This window comes from Grammomys surdaster, unplaced genomic scaffold, assembly GCF_004785775.1.
Source record: "Grammomys surdaster isolate TR1022 unplaced genomic scaffold, NIH_TR_1.0 61, whole genome shotgun sequence".
Lineage (NCBI taxonomy): Eukaryota > Metazoa > Chordata > Mammalia > Rodentia > Muridae > Grammomys > Grammomys surdaster.
In genome coordinates, this window is record NW_021604563.1 from 21,127,779 (window position 1) to 21,150,863 (window position 23,085).

At 36.7% G+C, this 23,085-nt stretch overlaps 1 protein-coding gene across 1 annotated transcript in view; it reads left to right on the top strand.

Moving 5' to 3' along the window:
- LOC114632103 (charged multivesicular body protein 1b-2) overlaps positions 1 to 23,085 on the top strand; it is a 40,261-nt gene that overhangs the window by 11,453 nt on the left and 5,723 nt on the right. The window contains exons 2-5 of the mRNA XM_028780605.1: positions 322 to 419; positions 21,260 to 21,406; positions 21,764 to 21,832; positions 21,919 to 22,026. Of these exons, the coding sequence (XP_028636438.1) occupies positions 322 to 419; positions 21,260 to 21,406; positions 21,764 to 21,832; positions 21,919 to 22,026 (422 nt within the window). The remainder of the gene's footprint in view (positions 1 to 321; positions 420 to 21,259; positions 21,407 to 21,763; positions 21,833 to 21,918; positions 22,027 to 23,085) is intronic.

The following is a 23,085-nucleotide window of genomic DNA, read 5'->3' on the forward strand; positions in this document are numbered from 1 at the left end:
TCAAGACATCACTTCAAAAAGTAAATAATATTGGCATACTTTATTATTGATGACATCGACCTTGACTAAAACCTAGTTTCTTCAGAGTAGTTATTTTTCTTTTGTAATTAATATTGTATCTTCTACTAACTTGATTTCTGGGTGAAAGGAAGTTTTAAAGAAATAATTTTTTCTCTCAGAAAATTTCTCAGAAATTTTGTGATTAGTTGCTTTAAATTATAATAGTATCTGAACATTTTTAATGATTTTAAAATCAATTTGTCAGGTCTTTATGCTGGACAAATGACTTTTTGACTAGAAAACCTTAACCTATATTTTCAGAACACTTATTTAACTTGAAGTTTGCTGCAAAAGAACTTAATAGAAATGCCAAGAAGTGTGATAAAGAAGAAAAAGCTGAAAAGGCCAAGATAAAAAAGGTAGACCACTTTTAATAATTTTACTTTTCTAATCTACAAAAGAAGTACAACTAGATATAGAAGGGTAAGTTAATTATATGACATCTCTGTAGGTAAATCATTGAGCTATGTTGTTGATAATGCCTTATTTACTGTGCTTAAACTTCATTGCTATTTATATGTGTAAACATAGCTTAAAATTTGTGTACTTTTGAGTTACTGCAAATAAAATTTGTCCTTAGCTAATTCCATTCATTTTGAGAAGCCCATTTCTGCTGATTCTAACTCCCATACATTCTAAAGTTTTATATCTAAACATTGCAGATTACTGATGTATATTGTGTTTCATTTATTAACTAGCAAGAGTCACAGGACACAGTAGGTAGTTTTCCTCAGGAATGTATTAAATGATTTCAACGCAGACTCAGCAAAGAAAACCCCTACATGGGGCAGTCTGTGAGATTTGGGTTCACACTTCTAAGAATACTTTTTCAATGGAGTCACATTGGGACAAGCTTAAGTTCTCCAGCAAATCATAACAATGTAAAACATTGCTTATCAGAGAAGCTCTGGACATAGAATTTTGAGGGTTTTGTTGATAATCAATTATGTTTGTACTTTTTACCTAGAACATGCTAGAATTCCAGATCTCTGGAATGAAATTAGTTGTTTGACACAAATTACTACTGTCTGCACAAACAATTCAGCCATAGTGAAACATTTTTATCTGTATATTCATTGTACATAATAATGGGTTTTGCAGACATTTTCTAACAGGTATATCATGTATTGTGGCAATATTCATGCAACACCCTTCTCTTTATTCCCCCTCCAACCCATGTTCATTACCTCACACAGTCTTACTTCTAGCTTTCATGCCCTATAGGCATATTTGTATTCATGTATCTGTATAAGAGCTAGGATCTACAAATGTGATAAAATAGACTTACACTGAGTCTGACTTATTTTGCATACTCATATGTTCCTCATTTGCATCCATTTTTCAGCAAACAAAATCTGATTCTCCCTCTGATGGCTATCGAAACTTCATTGGGTGTGGACATATATGTAAATAACAATTTTCTTCTCTCAGCTCTTGGTGGATACCCAACCAATAACGTGGTGATTGTGAATACTGCTATAATAAATATGGCTATGCTACATGTTGATTTAGAGTCCTTGAAATATATTCCCAGGGATGTCATGGCTGGATCCTATGAATAATCTAGTTCATTTTCATAGTGACTCAACTAATTTATATTCCTACTAGCAGTACATAAAGGTTGCATTTTCTCCACATCCTCATTAGCATTTAATGTTGTTTAGATAATAATAGCAATTCTGATCAGCTAAGGTGAAATCTTCGTTTCGTTTTAATTTTCATTTCCGTAATGGCTAAGGATGTTAAACATTTTTTCTTAATTATCTGCTCCTTGTAAAAAATTATCTTTTGAGATCTATTTGATGATTTTATTATGCCACTTTCTGCTTAGATTATAAGCCATTTTTAGCAGTTCTAGATGTTATCCCAAAATCTAGGTTACTAAGGTAAGTGCCAGACTTAAAAGTAAAACTTTTGAAGGGTAACATTTTCAAGCATGCTATGTTAATTAGGTTGTGCACATGCGACTTTCCATGGTTTTCTCTCATGTTTTCCTTTTATTATTAGGCAATTCCAGGAATACATCTGATGTGTTTCCATTAAATTCACTCCCACCCCTTCCCCAGCAGTCCCTCTCTTAGCCCTTCCACTATTCCCTCCCAATTTCTTGTGGTTTCACTTTAAACTCACCAAGTCTGCTTAGTGAGAACAGTAAGTGCATAGGTGTAGGACTGCTATTGGCACTTGTGTAGCCTCTTGGGCCACATCCCTGAAGAAAACTTATCTTTTTTTTTTTTTTTTACCAGCAGCCATCAGTTGTGTTTAGCTTCTCAACTAATGGTGGGACTCTGTGATCTGCTCTCCCATCCTGGCTGGGATTTCTTTTCTGGATTGATTTTGTACTGGTCCTGCATATGCTGTCAGTAGCCTGTCATATCTAGACAATTCTGTTTCGTAGTACTCATCTACCACCTTGGGTTCACACTCTTTCTGCTCATTCTTTGACAATGATCCTTGAGCCGTGAAGTGGGGGTGAGTGATACAGATGCGTCATTTAGAGCTGAGCCTCCATGGTCTCTTATTCTATTCACATTAACTAGTTGTGGTCTTTGTACTAATCACTATCTTCCAGAAAAGGAAGCCTCTCTGATGAAAGTTGAGAGCTGTACTGATCTATGATTATAAAGGAAAGTATTTAAGAAGAAGTTTAATACTGTGTCCATTTAGCAAATTAATAGTAGTAGATTTGCCCAGCTCTGGACTCTTGGCCCCCCCCCAAAGGTACCTGACATAAGCTCCATCTTGTCAAACAGTCTTAAAGCTAATAAAAACGTTATTGGCTACTCCCATGCGCTAGTGGCCATATTTTAAACAGGCCACTCAGTACTGTTGCTTGAAGGGCTCACAGCTGGGTAAAACTATTACTTATTTCAGTCCCTCCATAGCATGCATAGCACCTTCCTGCCAAGAAAGCTAGCCAGTAGGGACAAAGCTTCAAGCTCAAATCTAGCTCGATTTCCCCCATATTCTATGACTTGAGTATGTGCTATCTTCAGCAGTAAGGTCTTACCTTCAAGATCTGGAAGGGGTAACCAAAACAGTGACAATAGCTCGAAATTTTTGGGGATAGGAATGCATCTATCAGACTGTAATGGTAAACAAGTCAGAAAAGGGTAACTCATATCTGTTACTGGATTTTTTGTTTTGTAGCCCATGGTGTTTGAGAGAGGCATTGTCCTTCCCTCCTTGCCCCCATTATAGGGTACTAGAGTTAAACTTTTTTATATATGCATATAGTTTAGGATGCCTCTACAGTAGTAGGTTTCCATTTTTTTCCAAGTATGTTAGGGATTCTATTGCTGCAGTGAAACACAATGATCGAAAAGCAAGTTGGGAGGAAAATGTTTATTTGGCTTACATTTTCTTATTTTAGTCCTTCCCTGAAAAGAACTAGGACAGAATCTCAAGAAAGGGCAGGAACCTGGAGGCTGGAGCCAATGCAGAGGCCGTGGAGGGATGTTGCATACTGGTTTATCTTCATGGCTTGCTTAGCCTACTTTCTTGTAGAACCAATGACTACTGGCCCAGCAGTGGCACCACCACCCACAGTGGGTTGAGCCCTCCCCCATTAAGCTCTTCAGGATGGCCTGCAGCCCTAACTCATGGAAGCATTTTCTCAATCAAGGTTTCTTCCTCTCAGATAATTATAATTTGTGTCAAGTTGGCATTAATTTTGCCAACACAGCAAAGGTCTTTTGTGTTCCTTGCCCTCTGACTTCCCCCCTGTACTTGAACTCCTATCCCCAACCCTTGATCCATTGTTCCGTATCCTTCATACCTCCTACATTTTATCAATGTTCCCTTGGAAGCCTCCTCCCATGACCTCCACCTCCAAGTTTCTTGACTTCTCTCTGTACTCTAGTTGAAAGAAATGTATCTAAAATTTCAAAGCTATCACCCAGATATGAGACAGAACTGGTCAGGTGGCTTTTGTCCTTCTGTGTCTTGGCTCGCTCCCTCAGTCTAGATGATTATTTCAAGCTCTGTTCATTTACCTGTAATTTTATAATTTTATTTTTCTTTACAGGTGAATAATATTACATGTTTTCATTATGTATATGTTAGTTGATGGGCACCTAGGCTGTTTTCATTTCCTGGTCGGTGTAAATAGAGCAGCAGTGAATATGGATGAGCAAGGATCTCAGTATTAGGATATGGGTACTTAGGGATTCTATTGCTGCAGTGAAACACAATGACCAAAAAGCAAGTTGGGAGGAAAATGTTTATTTAGCTTACATTTCCTTATTTTAGTCCTTCCCTTAAGAGAGCTAGGACAGAATCTCAAGAAAGGGCAGGAACCTGGAGGCTGGAGCCAATGCAGAAGCCATGGAGGGGTGTTGCTTACTGGCTTATCCCCATGGCTTGCTTAGCTTGCTTTCTTGTTGAACCCTGGACTACCTTTGGGAGTATGCCCAAGAGTAGAATAGCTGAATGATATGTATTACTAGCTTTTTAAAGAACCTCCGAACTGATTTCCATAGTGGCTAAGCTAGTTTACACTGTTACCAATAGTTAAAAACATCATTTGTTGTTATGTGGTTTTTGTTCTTGTGGTTGTTGTTATTGGGGTTTTTGTTTGTTTGATTTTTATTATTTGACTGGGGTAAGATGAAATCTCAAAGTAGTTTTAAGTTGCATTTCCCTGATAGCCAAAGCTACTAAACATTTAAAAAAAAATTGTTTCTTAGCCATTTTTGTTTCTTTGGGGTGGAAGAATATATAAAATTCTATTACCCATTTCTTATTTAGTTTATTTTATTTGTATTGAAATTAATTTTTATGTAATATATTCTGATCATGGTTTCCCTTTTATCAGTTTCTCCCAGATTTTTCCCATCGATCATTTCCATGCCTTCATTTTCAGTCTTTAGAAAACAGACAAATTAAACAAACATAATTAAAAAGAGTAGCACAAGAAATGTACACACATACAACCAATTTAAAAAAATCAGAAACTATAATGTACAAGTAAGGGAAATGCCCAAAGAAAGCAATATGAGACAAAAAAGTTTTCAAAAATATCATTGAGTTTGTTTTCTGTTGACTATCTACTCCTAGGGCATAGGACCTACCCTTAAGTGTGTTTTATATACCCAGTGAGACTCCATTAGGGTAATTTTTTTTTTCCTTTGTAAGCTGTTGTCACTTAAAAATATCTTCTTGGTTAGGGATGAGAGATCATGTCTACCTCAGCCTCTCAGTGCTGGGACCCCATCTGGCTTGGACCTGTACAGTTTTTGTGCATGCTGTCACAGTCTTTGTTACTTCCTGTGTGCTACATTAGTTCTGCTGTGTCTGAAAGGCCATGTTTCCTTGGTATCTTTCATCCCCTCTGGCTCTTACATCTTTCAGCTTCCTCTTTCACTGGGTTCCCAGAGCCGTGTGTGGAGGGGCTTAATGGAACCGTCCCATTTAGAAATGAGTGTCCTATGGTCTCTCATTCTTAGAACATTCTCCAGTTGTGAGTCTCTGTATTTGTTCCCATCTACTACAGGAAGAAGCTTCTCTGATGATGGATGAGTGAGGCACCAATTTATTAGTATAGCAGAATGTCATTAGGAGTCATTTTATTAATATGTTATTTTAGTGGAATAGTAGTATTTGGAATTCCACTATGTCCCTGACCTATGAAGTCTCTAGTTCTTAGTCCCCTAGGCAGTGTTGGATATGTATTCCGTCTCACAGACTTGGCCTTAAATCTAATATGCTAATGGTTGGTTATTTCTACATCTGTACCACTATTGCATGAGTGTATCTTGTATGTAAGATCAAAGAGTTTGTATCTAGGTTGGAGTTTACCTTGATCCTCCTATTATATTATGCAGGGTACCTCTCAGTACCATGAACACTAGTCACTAGGGATGAAGGCTCTTGATAGGGACTATCTTGACTTCTCCTTGTTCCATGAGTTATTTAGGTGTTGTCTTTAGCAGTAGAGCCTTACCATAAGGCAAACAACCAACATCCTTGGCAATAGCCTGGAATGTTTGGAGGTTTTCATGGGGTCCCTTTAGTCAACAACTCAATTATATATAACCCATTTCTGGAATTGGAGGGATGTCTAATTGGGGCTTTGCCTCCTTTTATTCATTTATCCCATTTAAATTTCTTTTGTATATGTATATATTTTAGGAAGCTTCTACTGTACCAGATTTCCATGGGGCCCGTCAATGGCTTTTAGTTTACACTGTCCCTTATATTCCTTCTCTTACCTCCTCCACTCCCCAACCCTATTTGATCATACTGTTCCATTCCCCCACTTTCCCCAATACACACTACCCATCTATAATGTTCTATTCTATTTCTCCTTCCCAGGGAGATTCTTCTGTTTCCCCTCGTCTCTTCTATACTTAACATCTGTGGTTATTGGGACTGTAGCTTGCCTATGGAAGATCTAACATCTAATGTTTATGTGTGTGTGTGTGAGTGTGTGTGTGTGTGTGTGTGTGTGTGTGTGTGTGAGAGAGAGAGAGAGAGAGAGAGAGAGAGAGAGAGAGAGAGAATACACACAGTATTTGTCCACTTAGTTCTAAGTTACCTCATTCAAGATATTTTGATAGTTCTACCTGTGAATTTCATGACTTCTTTCTTGTTTTTTACAGGATAATTTTTAAATTATTTTTATGTACAGAAAACTTAGCAGGTTACATTTAACCCAGTTGAAAGGAAAGTTTGTTGACCTTTTCCTTTTCCAGCGTGTAGTAGGAAATGCTGATTTAATACCTAGACTTAGGACCCAGGATGTTGCCTCCCCAGTGGCAGCGGATCTCATGCATCTCTCATTGTCATTGGATCTTACAGTTTCTACCAGGTAGCCAGAGCACCTTTATCTTCCAAGTTAACCTGTAAAAAAACAATGGTGCCTGTCTTCCTGTGGACCAGCCGCCCCAGCCTGATCTTCCCCTTGATCACGAAGTATGTGACCCCCATCTTGTGACACAGGGCAGGCAGGAAGACTGCTTATTCAATGGAGTCTATATCATGGGCAGTCACCACCAGCTGAGACTTATTGTTCTCCACCAACTGGTAACTATATTGACCTCTGCTCACAGGACAAGTGGTCTCTTTGTTGGGATATCCCCTTTGCCAGCAGATTTCTTAACGTGGGCCAGCAGCCTTTGCTTTTCCTACTTTATCAGTGGCCTGTACTTATGGACAAGCTTAAGCAGCTGGATCTGTTTGTTGGTTCATGGCCTGGGGGAACTAGTTAATGGCAGGAGGTACTTTGAGCTACTTATAGTGGATGGCCCTTTGCCTTCTACTCCCTAGTATAACAGGGCCATTTGAGGAAGCGAGTGATATTTTTTGGGCTGGATGAGATGTCCAATGCTGAAGTTCTTAGGCCTTTTCTCAGAAAATTCACCTATTTGGACTCCAGCTTTTTCATGAGGCTTGGGGGACAGGAAAATTTTTCCTCTTGGCCTTCTTTTCTTTGAGTGTGTCTTCCTTGGTTGAAGGAAAGAGTACTTTTATTTATTTATTTATTTATTTATTTACATCCCAATTTCAGCCCTCACTCTTCCCAGTACCCCCTCACACAGATGTCTGCCCCCCACCTCATAAGCCTGGTGTGGTGGCATGGCCTTTTAAACCCAGTAGGTGGATCTCTATGAGTTCCAGGCCAGCCAGGTTTACAAAGCAAGTTCCATCCACTACAATAAGGGCTATTGGACAAGAGAAACCTTGTCTCAACAAAACAAAACAAAATACAAATTAATAAAAGACAAAAACCAAAGCAACAACAACAAAAAATATTCTGTTATTTATATATACCCCATTTTTATTTGTTGATGAACATCTAGGCTATTTATAATTTCTAATAATCATAATGGCTAATATGATTCTTACATTATAGAATATTCAGATAGTCCTGTATGTTCACGTGTATTCTTATTTTCCTCTCACAAATTCAAGTTAGCATGCTGAGGTCACTGCAGGACTTGAGGTTGCTACCTGGGGAACTATGTCAGGGTGGAACTATAGGAGTTCTTCAGGTATCAGGGCTGAGGTTAGTGTTGCTTTTGATATTCAGATACTTCTGTTCTTAAATTGAGTTATTTCTGAGCATTTTGTCCTTTCTTATTTGAGAGAATTATAATAGAAAAACTTAGAGAAAGAGACGGAGGCACCTATGTGGAGTTGCATTTAAAGTACCAAGGAAGGGGAAGATAAGGCATGGATATTGTCAAAATGTGTGATAGACTTCCTAGAAAAAATCTTTCAACCCATCATTATATATAATGAATGTATGCTAATTACTGTCTTTGAACACTTTGCTCACAATGGCATTTTATGTCAAACTTATGTAAAAATATATGTTCGACTCTAACAAGAAAAGAGAAATCCCTAATAGATTTTTTGATTGAGTGTTTTATATTCTGAGGGTTTTAATAATACACCATGATTTTTTTAAAGGTATCAAGTCTCAGGTCTCAGGTAAGCACAACCATAGTGATTGTGAAGAATATTCCACCACTGTTTCATCCTAAGCAATGTTTCATGCCATCAATTGACTAGCAGGGTCATATTCCTTGTGCTTGTATTTAGTCCTTTGTGCTTATGTTCCTCAGAAATGTCTCCACAGTTTACCTTTTCTTTTCATGTAACTTCTAGTTTCTTCCTTGGTTTTCTATCCCTCATCTTTTCTCATTTATACTCCAGGTCTGTCCTAACCCATTGCTTACATTTTTTTGACAATTGAAAATGTCAAAATGTTTAAATAATTTTCTATGGAAACTTAAACATAGGTAGTTAAGCATATGTAGATCCATATGCTAAAATATTTTATTTTATGAAATTTAAAAGTGGGAACTTTTTTCTTTTTACACTTCTTTTTGTATATGGTATGCATGTATGTTTTTGTAGGTGTGTAGGTGTGTGTGTGTGTGTGTGTGTGTGTGTGTGTGTGTGTATGGTTATGTGTGTACAAGGAAGCACAAAATTGAATCAGGAAACATCCTAGGTCTCTTTTCCACTTTATTCATTGAGGGGCAAATCTGTTATAGCAAAAAAAAAAAAAAAAAAAAAAAAACAGCATGCTCTGCTCTGCAGGGTGGATGTATCTTGCAATCTGTTTTGTAAATGAAATCTTATAGGAAATGTTAGATAAAAGGAAAGGTACACCATAAGTGTTGATTGAGGAAGGGAACTGACATATAATTGCTCTTCAGGAATTAGCTTTATTGAGAATGAGGGTCTTCGAGCTGTGATTAGAGTTTAAAGGAGGAGAACATGAAAAAAAGAACAGTACAACACATTATAAACAGGGCCCTAAAGACAAGAAAGCTTTCTTTTAAAGCCTATGGAGAAATTTCCTGTAAAAGGATAGATAGCTGAAAGTAGAAGAGAGGAAGCCCTCATAGACAAGATGATAGGTGGGAAGATATTTATAAAAGAAAGCTTTCAGGAACTCTTCCAGCAAATGGGATATCTTACTTTTATAAGAATACCATTTGATTCAGCATTAATCTTGGATAGTTTACATGGTAAGTATATTGGACAAGTCAGGTCCTGGAGAGGACTGTATATTAGGTATAAACTCATCCCACAGAACCATAGAAGAACTTCTTTACTCCCTGCCTCAGAGACATATATGCAGGGCTAGATGGTATGGCCTCATTTCTTTAGACTGGAAACTGGACTCTTAGAATGGCCAGTATCATAGAAGGGGAGGCACATTCCCAAACAAGAACATGCAACTTTAATTCCTGCATAAGTCTGTAGCATTTTTTGTGCTTTGGTTAAGAGTAGATGCGGGGGAGATCATATTACTGCAGAACTGTGAAGTCATCTGGGTCTTTGAATAAAGCAACCTCAGTTTAGGAACACTTTCCCAAAGTATATTCCCGCAAAAACTAGAGATCACAAGAAAATTAAGAGAATTTTTTTTTTATAAAACCATAAGTCAGGGAAAGGATTGTATGCCTTGTAAAATGGAGCAAATTGTGTAAGCTAACTGAGAAAGGAATAGAGAACTCAGTATTTCTTAATGCTTTTATTAGAATGGGCATGAAAATTATGTCCTGCCTAGGATGACAGCGTTAAGTATGAAAGCTGTTTACCAACTGAGGAAGGAATAATTACACTCCAAAATTTTAACTTTGTACTCAATTGATAACTATCTTCTGTTGTCTAAAACTCGGAAGAGATATTTGAGATAGGAAATGACTAACCAGATTTCATACTGTGAGTTTACCTTTCAGCTTTTGGTAGCTTCTCAGTGAAATAGTAGTATCTGTTAATGTTTGTCTTTTTGTTTTGTGGACAATTTGTGGCCATTGCTACTTGTTTTGTTCATTTTTACCAAAACAGTGACAAATAGGTTTTGAGGCTTGCTTCTTTGAAAGGGTTTTTGTTTTGTTATTGGTTTATTTGTTTATAATTAACCTTCGTAGAATGTTTCCTTATGCCATTTTCATGTTTAGTTTTGGTGTTTCTCTCTTATCCCTGTTCCTCCCTCATCTCCCATTCTATGATAAATTCTCTGTATTCTGTTATTTTGTACCTCCCTCAAAGCATCATGGACCCACCCCTATCTCGTTTTCTGGTCTCTACCTATACTTACTCCAACCTAAATATACACATTTAGCTATTAGAAGCTGGAACTCACACATAAAGGACAACATAAGTTGTTTTGTCTTTCTGAGCCTTAACACATTGGAGTTCTAACTACGTTTTAATCTAAAGCATTTGAATAGTTTAAGTTGTCTTTTGAGAACCTGCTTCCTCTTCAAATTCCCTGATTCATTGTCTATCCTAGCAATGATGCACTTAGTTTAAATTACTTACTGTTAAATTACAAAAAATAAAATAAAATAAAATAAAAAGTGTTCAGACTGATAGGTTATAGGACCCTTGAAACTAAAAATAGAAAAGCTGCAACTTCCAACTCTCAACAATTTGATAACCAGAACAAGACCTGGATAATGACAACACCAGTTTACTGGCCAGTGTGGACAAGTGAAATCTCACAAGGCCTCACCCATGATAAAGAGCTATAGGCAATTAATTACTGCTGAGAAAGAGAATCAGAGAGATTAGTACCCTTATTGGTTGTTTTTCCATATTAAATGGTCAACTCTAAAATATATATATGCATAAGCAACATTAAATGAACTGAGCAGATTGTATTTATCAGCTTACAGATATAACAGTAATAATGAGTGCAAAAGAGGGCACGGATTTGAGAGGGAATGGGGAGGGCACAGGAGGAGCTGGAGGGAGAGAGGATATTATAAATACAGTATTCACATATGAAAGTTTTAAAATAGATTGTAAAAAGAAGCTTTCAGAAACAATAATACAGTCAAAGGGAAAATTTTAATTAACATTTTTCCTTGTTGTTCAAAATACGGATGGTGATTGTTAAAACAAGAAACAATAAGTTGCTTTTGCTAGTAAAGTGTTAATGGGGACAGGGACAGAGTAAGGAATTTAAAAGCTCTTGAAAGATTGAAGAGATTTTTCAGCAGTTGTATTACTTAGGGGTTTAGTGCTGTGAACAGACACTGTGACCAAGGCAACTCTTATAAAGGGTAACATTTAATTGTTAGGGCTGGCTTACTAGTTCTGAGGTGCAGTATATTATCATCATTGGCATGAAGTGTTGGAGGAGCTGAGGGCTGTACATCTTTTTCAGAAGGCAAACAGGAAAAGACTGCCTTGCCAGTAGCTAGGAGGAGGGTCTCTCAAAGCCCACCTCAACAGTGACATACTACCTCCAACAAGGCCACACCTCCTAAAAGTGCTACTCCCTGTGCCAAGCATATTCAAACCACCACAGCAGTTGAGAGCACTTTGGTGTATGTTTTTACAGCCTGGTCTACAGAGTGAGTTCCAGGGCAGCCAAGACTACACAGAAAAACCCTGTCTCAAAAAGCCACAAAAAAAGAGAGAACTTGCTGCTCTTCCAAAGGCCCAGGTTCAATTTGCAGTACCCGAATGATGACTCACAGCTTTTTTACTCCAGTTCCTGGCAATCTGATTTCTTCTGGCCCTTGTAGGTACCAGGCATATAAGGGGTCTATAGACATGTATTCAGACAAAGCAGTTATAAAAATTAAAGTTTTACAAAACCAAACACTATTGGTGAGGTAGAATATGAATTTGCTGACTGATAAGGGTGGAGAAAAAAGGAAGTTATCAAGAGTGACTCTTGAATTCCAGTTTGGGCAAATAGTTAGATGGAGGGGATGGATTTTGTTTCAGTGTAAAAATAGCAGCAATTTTGGATCAGGTTGTTTGAGGAAGAATGTTGAGCTTTTTATATGCTAACTGATATATGTTACCTGATGTAGTGGCCTAATAAATGAATTTTCTCAGTAATCTAAGAGGAGATAACGAATATGATAAGATTTAGTGCTAGAACTGTGAGCAGTTGTGGGAGAGAGTAAGCAGAAAGGACCACACCAAGCTAATTAAACCAGTCTGGGAAATGCAGTAGGATAGGGGGAAAGAAATGAACAATGAAAATGCAGCAAAGATCAGAAAGGAACAATTGGGGAAGATCCAGGCCTGAAAGCGACAGAAGCAATTCATGACAAGAAGGGTTGGCAGGCAAAATATATAATAAGATAATTCAAAATTACCTGTTGGATATGACCAGCAAAAAGACAGAAATGACTTCAGTAAAGAACATCCTGGTTACACCAAGTTGAGCTATTAATGAGATGGTAAGAATTTGAAGGTATGTATTTTCCTTTCTTAAAGTTCTGCCTTCTGCTCTAGACTTGAGTATTAGCCCATGATTTTATCATTTCTACTTAATCCACTTCTTAAATCTACTATTCTCCCCAATTAAATTCTTGAGTTCAGCTTTCTGTTTACACAAAAATATACCTGGTTCTGATCCATTATTTTTTGTTTTAGTAAAGAACTCATGCTCTTGTACAAGCCAGAAGCTGAGTCTTTGTTACTTTATGTATTAGCTCATTTGTTGCCCATAATAGGTCTATATTCAAAATAGACCTTATGTCTTAACACGTCTGCCACTCATACTCTAAACCAGACTCCATCATTTCTTGTCTGCCCTCTCAGCTGCTGCTTTCTTGCTCTACCTCTCAGTTGTTTTATCTGGATCTACCATTGTCTTCTGGCTGTTTCTGCCCTGGATAGCTGTAGTAGTCATTTTAAACAGTGCATTATGGTTGTGTTAGTCTTTTGTTTAAAGCAGTGGTTCTCATCCTCCCTAACACTGTGACTCTTTAATACAGTCCCTCATACTGGGGTGACCCCCAATCATAAAATTATTTTCATTGCTGCCTTATAACTGTAATTTTGCCACTGTTGTGTATCATAATGTAAATATTTGATATGCAGGATATATGATATGCAACCCCTGTGTAATGGTCACTTGACCCCCAGTCATTTGACTCCCAAAGGGGTTGCAGCCCACAGGTTGAGAACTACTAGTTTATAGATTCCAGGTGGTCTTACAGTAGATCTAATGTAAAACCTAGAGTCCTTGAAGGCTGTAGCTGATCCACTCTACCTACGTCTCCAACCTCTTCTCTTTACTGTGCTCCAGAACACAATTGGTTTCTCAGTACATACAGCTCAGCCTTATTTTTAAGTTTTCTTTACCTATGTCCTTTTCTTGGACAAACTTCTTTTTCTTCCATGTATTTGTAGGGCTGGTTTCTCATAGTTATTCACTTTAAATGTCATTTATTTTCAAGTGATTGTCCCTAACTACCTAGCTTAAAGTACCCTATTATATCACTCATTTTATTTTCACTGAAGTACTTATTACATTTGTGTAATAAGTATTATTACATATGGTATATGCTTTACTTACTCTTTTGTTTTCTTCTACCTATAGGAAACATCTCTTGTTAAATATTTTAGCATTAGTATCTGATGCACAATAAGTATTTAACTGTTAGTACTTAGAGGACATGAAAAATGGTTTATGTATTCCTGTTGTTGTTATTAAATCATGAGGTTTCCCTCCCATCCTATTAGCTTATTATCTGCAATATCTGTAGCTCTTTTATATTAATGAAACACCATTTTATCATGTAAATATATTATACTCAATTATTCCTCTATCTTTGGATATCTAAGTAACGGCTGTCTTGGTGTTTTCTTTGTTAACAGTACTGGAGATTGAACATAGGGCCTTACACATGCTAGGCAGGTATTCAGTAACTGAACTGTGTCTCCACTTCTAAACTCTTTTGATATTTGAAGTACCTTATTCTTGAATATAAATCTTTTTAGAATTTTATGATTGTGTCCTTAGGATTGATTTTAGCAATAAAAATGGCTGCATAAGAGTATGTTCAGTGTTCTTTTATACATTTTTTTCCAAGTTATTAGATATAAAAAGACTTAAGAGAATCACCATGATATGGTGATGGATTATAATGTATTTCCTTAATCTATGTATTCTTACATTCACTTCAGTGACCACATCATGGCTTCTTTTTCAAGATCTCATTTACTTAAATTTGACTGATGCTTTTGCTTTCTATTTTGTTGAGTAGATAGCTGCCTTAGTTGCCATAGACTGTCCTTCCTTCCTCTACAAATAGATGAACTGGCCATGGTTCTAAGAATCAAACAGAGTCTACTCCTCTTCTGTGCTGAAGCCTGTTCATCCAGTCATCCTTACTCATGCAATAATCTGTTTAACATTTTCAGTTTTCTCCCGTGTGCTCAATAAATTGTGTTACCACATACTCATCCTTAAACTTTTAAAAGCTCTTATGCGAGAGCCTTTTTTTGCCTCTTGATATTCTCATGGTTTTTGTTGTTATCTGAGGGGTTTTTTGGGGGAGGGGGTGTTGTTTGTTTATTTGGTTTTGGTACTAGGGAAACAATTGACCATTAGGTTCTGTACCCAGTACTTTTCCTGACCCCACCCAATTTTTTCATTTTTTTCAAAACCCTTTGAGAAGCCCATTATTTTTATTAACTCTATTTCTACTTTCATCAATTTTTGTTGTTTTTTCTTTTGTTGTTTGCTTATATTTAAATCTCTCCCCATCTGGACACCAAGAGTGTTTGCACTGCTCATTTCATTCATCCATTCTTAATCCATAGTTTATTTAAACCACCAATAACATTTGTTAGGGTTCATTACCCTTTCTTTCAAACACGTTTTCGATTTGGATTTTAGGAAATCACATTCATGTCTGTTCAAGGTACTGTTTCCTTTTGTATTTCCATCCTACATTTACTCTAGAAGTGAATTCATCTTGTCTTCTAGCTTTGTTTGCATAATGATGGATAAATCTAGCCTAGCCAGTGTACCTAAACTGAAGACTACTGTTTCCAGCTATTTATTGCTTCTACTTGGATGACCAAGGGGAAAAAAATCAAACTTGAAACAGCTCATTATAGGCCATCTTCTTCCAGTACAGTGTTCCTGTGTGCCTGTAAGGCATTTTTTGTCATTCAGATAAAAAAAAGAAAACTGCCTTAAAATTGCATTATGCTTAACTTTGTTTCATACACACATCTGGCACTTCAAGAATCTTTTAAAGATACTTCAAGTCTTTAAAAGATACTTAGAATCTGATCATTTCTTACCAAGTTCAGTGTACTTATTTCCACCCAGGGCATCTTTATCTTACAATACTTACTGCAAATAATCTTCAAATTGGCCTCCTTGTTCCGTCTCTGTTCCCATAATGATTTTTAGTTCAGTTTTGTTTTTCCCCCCTCAGTGCTAGGAATCAAGCCCAACACCATTGTCCTGTTAGACAAGTACTCCACCACTGAACTACTGACCTGCATCCCTCAGTCCCATAAAAGTAGTCCTAACACAGCAGCCAGTGCAAGTATGTGAAAGACAGAATTCATAACTTGTCAGTGTTCTGCTTAGAACTATATGTTAATCTCTTCTCTCCAAATAAAATTTCAGAGGTTTAAAATGGCTCCAAAGCTATATCTGATTTATTATGGATTTCATTTCTGATTTCCCATTCTGTAGACTTTCTTCAGTTGTGTTGACCCCCACCCCGCCACTAGCCCTGTTTCTTCTCACTGGCATTTTTCTGCTTGCTGTGCTAAATATCCATGACTTGACTGGCTTGCTTCCTTCCTCTCACTAAGATAGAGAAGCCTTTCTATATTTCATGTTTCTTTACATCTCACTACATTAAAAGTCCTTTCAGGCCCTGAAAATTCAAGAATCAAAATCTTAACTTTTCTTATTATTTTAAATATTTTGTTTTAATTTTTGAGATTATAATTGCTTTATTCTTCCCATCCCAATTCATACCCCCTTTTTTTTACTGTCATGTCATTATTTTGTTTCTCTCCCTGAAACCTACTTCTCTCCCGCTCCTGCTCCCCTCTGTGTGTGTGTGTGTGTGTGTGTGTGTGTGTGTGTGTATCTGTCTGTCTGTCTGTCTCTATCTCTGTCTCTCTGAGGCAGGGTCTCACTATATAGCCTTGGTAGGACTTGAACTTAGAGATTGCCCTGCCTGCCTGCCTCTGCCTCCCAAGTGCTAGAATAAGGTCATGTGCCACCCCTTTATATACCTGCCATCTTTACATTTTTTAATCGTCTTGCTTATTAGACTGTGCTTGGATTGTATGTTCCATAAGAACCCAGGGATTTCTTCGAGTTCACTACTAAATTCCCAGTGCCTAAAATGCTGCTTTCCATTTACAAGATGCTAGGCTCTCAGAGAGTGAGTGACTGAGTTGAGAGAAAGCCTTTTTAATATGAAGTATTATTTTCCACTTTAATTCTGTATTCACATGCAGGTGTTTCTTTTGTAGGAATTTTTAATTACTTAAAATGAACAAAATGAGCATCAAACTAACAAAATCCCTTGAATATATTAAAGGAGAAAATGTTTCAATCAAGAAGGCAATTATTGTTGGTATGCATGAGTGAGAGGCAAACCTGGAGTATACGCCTGCAATCCCAGTTACTCAGCTATTCAGGAAGCTCAGGCAGAAAAATTGAGAGTTCAAGGCCACCTTGGGTAACTTTAGGAGGACCTAAATCAAAATAAAAAAAACTGAGTGGGAATGTAGATCAATAATTTGAACATGTAAGCCACAATTGTAATTACATATTGAAATACCAGAAATTAAATCATTAAGAATCATAAAAAATTAGCATGAGATAAAGTGATGTGTAAAGAACAGTAAAATAAATAGACATCTATTTAAAAGTTGTAATCACATATAAAACAAAAAATCAGTAATATAGAAAAAGTTATATTACATATAATAAATACATAGCCATTTAATAAGAAAACGTCCAACATGGTGGAATACATGTAAAATATTCAGAAAAACTATAAAACTAATTTATGTAATGTAAAAGATAATGGTGTTAATTTTGATTTTTCCTTTTTTAATTAATTGTTTTCTGTTATGTATTTGGATCATATTTTTCCCCTTCCCCAACTCCTCCCAGATCCTCCCCACCTAACTATCTTCCCAACATTATGTTCTCTCTGACTCTCCGTCCCTCTCTCTATCTTAAAAAAAAAAAGAGAGACAAAAAAATCTACAAAAGCATTTTCATGCGTGTATATAATATACTTCAATTATACTTCAATTATATTCACTTCCTGTTACCCTCGCTTTTCTCTCTCTCTCCTCCTGCTGGTCCCCCCACCAAAACTCCCTCCTTCTGCTTCCATGTCTTTAAACACAAATCTACATTCTAGTTTTGAAAGAAAATATAAGTTGTCTTTCTGAGTCTGGCTTATTAAAATTACCATGATGATGCACACTTCTGTCCACTCTTGTGAAAATGTCACAATTATATCCTTTATGACTGAACTGTATTCCAGTATGTGTGAAATGCCACATTTTCTTTGTCCATATATCTATGGTTGGGCATCTAAAGTGATTCCATAACTTGGCTATTATAAATGGTGCCATCATAAACAGTATTGCATGCTGGCTTTGAATATATACTCAGGAGAAGCAAAATCAGATCATATGCTTGTTCTATTTTTCACTTTTCAGGAACTTTTATATTGATTCCTAAAAGGCTAGGGTACTTTATAGTCCCACCAACAATACATAAGAGTTCCCTTTTCCCATATATGTACCAGCATATTCAGTCTCCGCTTTAGTCAAAAAAAAATTAATGAAGTACTACATTTTTTCTCTTACTGAAAATAATTTTATATAATATGTATCCTGACTATGGAGTCCCTTCCCCCAACTCATCCCAGTCCCCACCCCACCCAGTTTTTCCATCCAGATCTACTCCCTTTCTGTCTCAGAAATGCCCAAGATGCAACTCACAGGCCACATGAAGCCCATAAAGAAGGAAGACCAAGTGGGGGTGATTCGGTCCTTCTTAGAAGGAGCAACAAAATACTCAAGGGAGCAAATATGGAGACAAAGTGAGGGACAGAATCTGAAGGAGGGGCCGTCTCAAGACCACTCCACCTGAGTATCTATCCCATGTGCAATCACCAAAGGTAGATGCTGATGTGGAAGACAGGAAGTGCATGCTGATAAGAGCCTGATATGGATATCTCCTCAGAGGTCTTCAAGAGTCTGACATATTCAGAGGCAGATGCTCACAACTAGCCATTGAACTGATCATGGGGTTCTCAATAGAGGAGTTAGAGTGAAGACTGAAGGAGAGCTGAAAGGATTTGCGGCACCATGAGGAGAGCAACAGTACCAACCAACCACAGCTCCCAGGGTCTAAACCACCAGCCTGGGAGCACTTAGGGAGGGATCCAGGGCTTCAGTTGAATATGTAAGAGTGGAGGGCCCTGTTGGGCATAGGTGGAAGAAGAGAACCTTGACCTCATGAAGGCTGGATGCCCCAGGGGGTGGGAATTTTGAGGGTGGGGAGGTGGGAGTCGGGGGGTAGATAGAGGTTACATCCACAGAGAAGAAGGAGGAGGGGTGAGGGGATTGGGGGTTCCGGGGTGGGTGGGGGATGGGGTAAGGGGACAACATAGGAAATGTAAATAAAACATCCAATAAAAAAAACAGACAGGCATCTAAGGAACACTAATAAAATAAGATAAAACAAAAAACAGCTAATTTGGAATAGAATACCAGAAACAAACAGGAAAAAACCAAAACAACAAAAAGAAGAAGCACAGCAACACATACAGTCCTGCACAGGGATACATAAAAACAAAACTGGAAGCCATAATATATATATGCAAAGAACCTCTAAGGGGTTAAAAAATAAAATGCCTTGACCCAACATTATCAGACAAGCAACTGCCAAAGATGCCATCTAGTTCTTTGTGTGTTAGCAAGTGCTTATCAATTGGAACGAGCTTCTGATTGGAGATGGAGGAATGTGTCCACTTCTGTCAGTTCTAGGAATTCATCTGGTACAGATCCATACAGGCCTTGTATTTGCTGCCACAGTCTCTGAGTTCATATGTACTTAGTCCTGTTCTGTTCAGAGGGCCTTGTTTTCTGGTTGTCCTCGATCCCCTCCTGCTCTTGGATCTTTTTGCCTCTTCTTCAGGCAGAGTTCCCTGAACTAAGGGAAGGGATTTGATAGAGACATCACATTAGCACTGAGTGTTCAAGGTCTCTCACTTGATGTACATTGTCTGGCTTGGAGCTCTTGTATTTGTTCCTATCTGTTGCAGGGGGAAGCTTCTTTGATGATGGCTGAGCAAGGCACTGATCCATAAGTATAGCAGTATGTCATTTTGAGATATTTTATTGTCCCCAAATTCCTTTGAGACATTCCTTTAGTATAGAGGTTCTCAACTTGTGAGTTGAGATCCCTTCAGGGGTTTCATATCAGATATCCAGTATATCAGATATTTATATTCTGACTCATTATGATAGGAAAATAACAGTTATGAAGACACAGTAAGATAATTTTATCATTGGAATCACCATATCATGAGGAACTCTATTGAAGGGTTGCAGTATTAGGAAGGTTGAAAACTACTGCTTTAGTAAAACAGTAGTATTTGATTTTTCCTTAGGCCTCTAGCCTATCTAGTCTCAGATTCTTGGCCACCCAAGCAGTGTCAGCTATAGGTTCTATCCATGGAAAAGTACTACATTTTACTTCTTAGATCATGATAGACTATAATAATAATAATAATAATAATAATAATAATGATATAGACTTATTTTGATTACTTTGCCTGTGACTAAAACAAGAGCACTATTCTATATGAACACTGTTATAAGCATCATAGGGCGTATAGTTAAATTTGAATATACATCTGTATCCAGCAATTCAATATCCAGATATTTGTCTTAATGAAAACATTTGTAAAGTATGTAAAGCTATATATACTAGTAGAGTTATAAAATTGCTGTTTATTTTATTGAAAATTGAAATCTCATTCGTGAATTTCTCTTACTACCTGGTTCTACTTTGTTGTGTTAGAGGACTGTCTGAACCATTTATTTTATTTAAAGTTTTTTGTTTAGATAAATTTGTTCTTCCTTTAGTGTTATCCCTGGTCCTGTGGATTATACCAGGAAAAGGCTGGTTTCCTATTACACATGCACATTCAGTGAAAACATACAGAAACTGCTTAATGTCTGTGTAACATCTAGGATCACTTTATATAAGATTCATAGCTTTTTACTACATGTAACATCTGTATAATGTAGCCCTTAGAAATGATGATGATGTAGTTTTGTTTTAACTTCAAGTGATTTTTTTCACACGAGAGAAAACAAGAAAGAAAACAGTATATTCTATGCACCTACTTTTGTTACAAACTATGTAATATATATATATATGTATGTATATATATACACACATATACTGGGATAGTATATACTAAACTACAGTGAAATTAACATGGAGATATGGCTAGGATCAATCTTTAACTTTTAGTTTCATATATATGTGTGTGTGTGTGTGTGTGTATGTGTGTGTGTGTGTGTGTGTCAAGGTCTCACTGTATGGCAAGGGAACTTGATATGTAGATAAGGCGGGCCTCAAATTCAGAATCAGCTTGTCTATGCCTCCTGATTGTGGAATTAAAAGTATGTGATATGTGCAGCATGTTCTAATATCTTAAACTGTCATTACACATGTATTTTTCAATAATGAGATTAAAAGAAAATAGGACTGTACATTTTTCCTTTACCATTTTAATTATAATTAGCTATCCAAAAGCTAATTTAGATCTCTTATAAACTAGAGTAAATATGGTGTCATTTATGTTTTTAAAATATCTGTACTTTTGATCTTTGTCTTCACTGGTGTCTTAGTTTGTTATTTTTTCCAGCACTATTTTACTTCTGTTTAAAACAGGCCATTCAGAAGGGCAATACAGAAGTTGCAAGAATACATGCTGAAAATGCAATCCGTCAGAAAAACCAAGCAATCAATTTCTTGAGAATGAGTGCTAGGGTTGATGCTGTGGCAGCCAGAGTTCAAACTGCAGTAACAATGGGCAAGGTAAGACTAAGCATCTGGCAATCAAAGTAACATTGATGGAGTTCAAGGAGAATAAGAAAACTTAAACAAACCAGAAGTCTTCATCTGTTACAAGTTATTATAGGGTATAGATAAATAACTTCATGGAAAGTTGGATTTAGTGAGGAAAATTATTTTGGCAGTGGACTTTTTAACCATTTTATTAGCTGTTTACTAAGGAAACATCAGTAATGTAAAATATTGCCTATACCAAGATGCATAGATGTGGTTTTATTGTAAAAGAAGTTATAGACAAGTTTCCTAAGTTGATATATTAACAGTATGCATAAAAGATTACCAAGTTTACATGTTGCCAAATTGGTTTTGTATTCCACATAGGTGACAAAATCCATGGCAGGTGTAGTTAAATCGATGGATGCTACATTGAGGAGTATGAACCTTGAGAAGGTAAACTATAAAGAAGTACCATTCTCACTTGATATTTAGCTAGCATCTTTTGAGGATACATTTTTCTTATGACCATATCGTTTTAGATTTCTGCCTTAATGGACAAATTTGAACATCAATTTGAAACATTGGATGTTCAGACACAGCAGATGGAAGATACAATGAGTAGCACTACTACCCTCACCACACCACAGGTAAGAGTAGTGTCTTTACTTTCAATGGTTTCTTAAAGCTGAATTGATCTGGCCATAGTGACACATGCTTGCTGTCATAGTACTTAGGAGCTGAAGCAAGGTTTCTAGGAGATTGAGACCAACCTGTGCCTTGGAATAAATTCCAGGCCATCCTGGGTTACACAGTAGGAACCACTCTCAAAACACAAATCACACACTTTTAAAATATAATGGTTTTATGAATATAAATCATCTCCTTACCTTATACAAGGGAAACGTGCCCCAAGTGCAGGTGGGAAGCTTGCTACTGCTCAGCCCTCAGATTGTTAAGAATGTTTTAGGGGATAATGTTACCTAGCACCTAGTATGGTTTGGAATTCTGGTGATTTTATTAGTGTACATATGTAGAATCTAGAGCCTGTTTCTACATGCTGGCTAATGCTCTTATCTTATTAATAAAATTTAGCAGGCACATAGTATTTGGGTAACATATTTTGATATATACATTGTTTAATGTTTAAATCAGTGCTTGCATTTCTACTCAAACATTTGATATTTTTAAATGGTATAAAAATGGAAAATCCTTTCCCCTAGTGTTTAGAAATATACATTATCGTTACCATAGTTACTCTTTTCACAGCAGAAAATTAATTCTAGACCCCATGTTTTGATTGGGTTGCTTGGTTTCTTGGTGGTTAGCTTCTTGAGTTCCTTATATATTTTGTATATTAGCCCTCTATTGGATCTATCTTTCTTAGTCTTCCATCTAATACTGTGATCTTCATTTCCATTGAATTTCCTGAAAATTAACATAATTTTCTTCTTTGTGTTTGATAATTCTCTATTGTGTATATTTACTATATTTTCTTTGTCCATCTATCTGTTGGTGGAAAGAGATGTTAATTCTCTTATACAGCTATTTTGGATAATGCTGAAATGGATATGCCAGTATTTATGTTGTATGCTGACTTAAATTCCTTGAGGTATATACCCAGGAGTGGTATGACTGGATTATATGATAATTGTATTTAGGGTTTTTTTTAAAGACCCTCCATAATGGATTCTATAAGGGCTAATAAC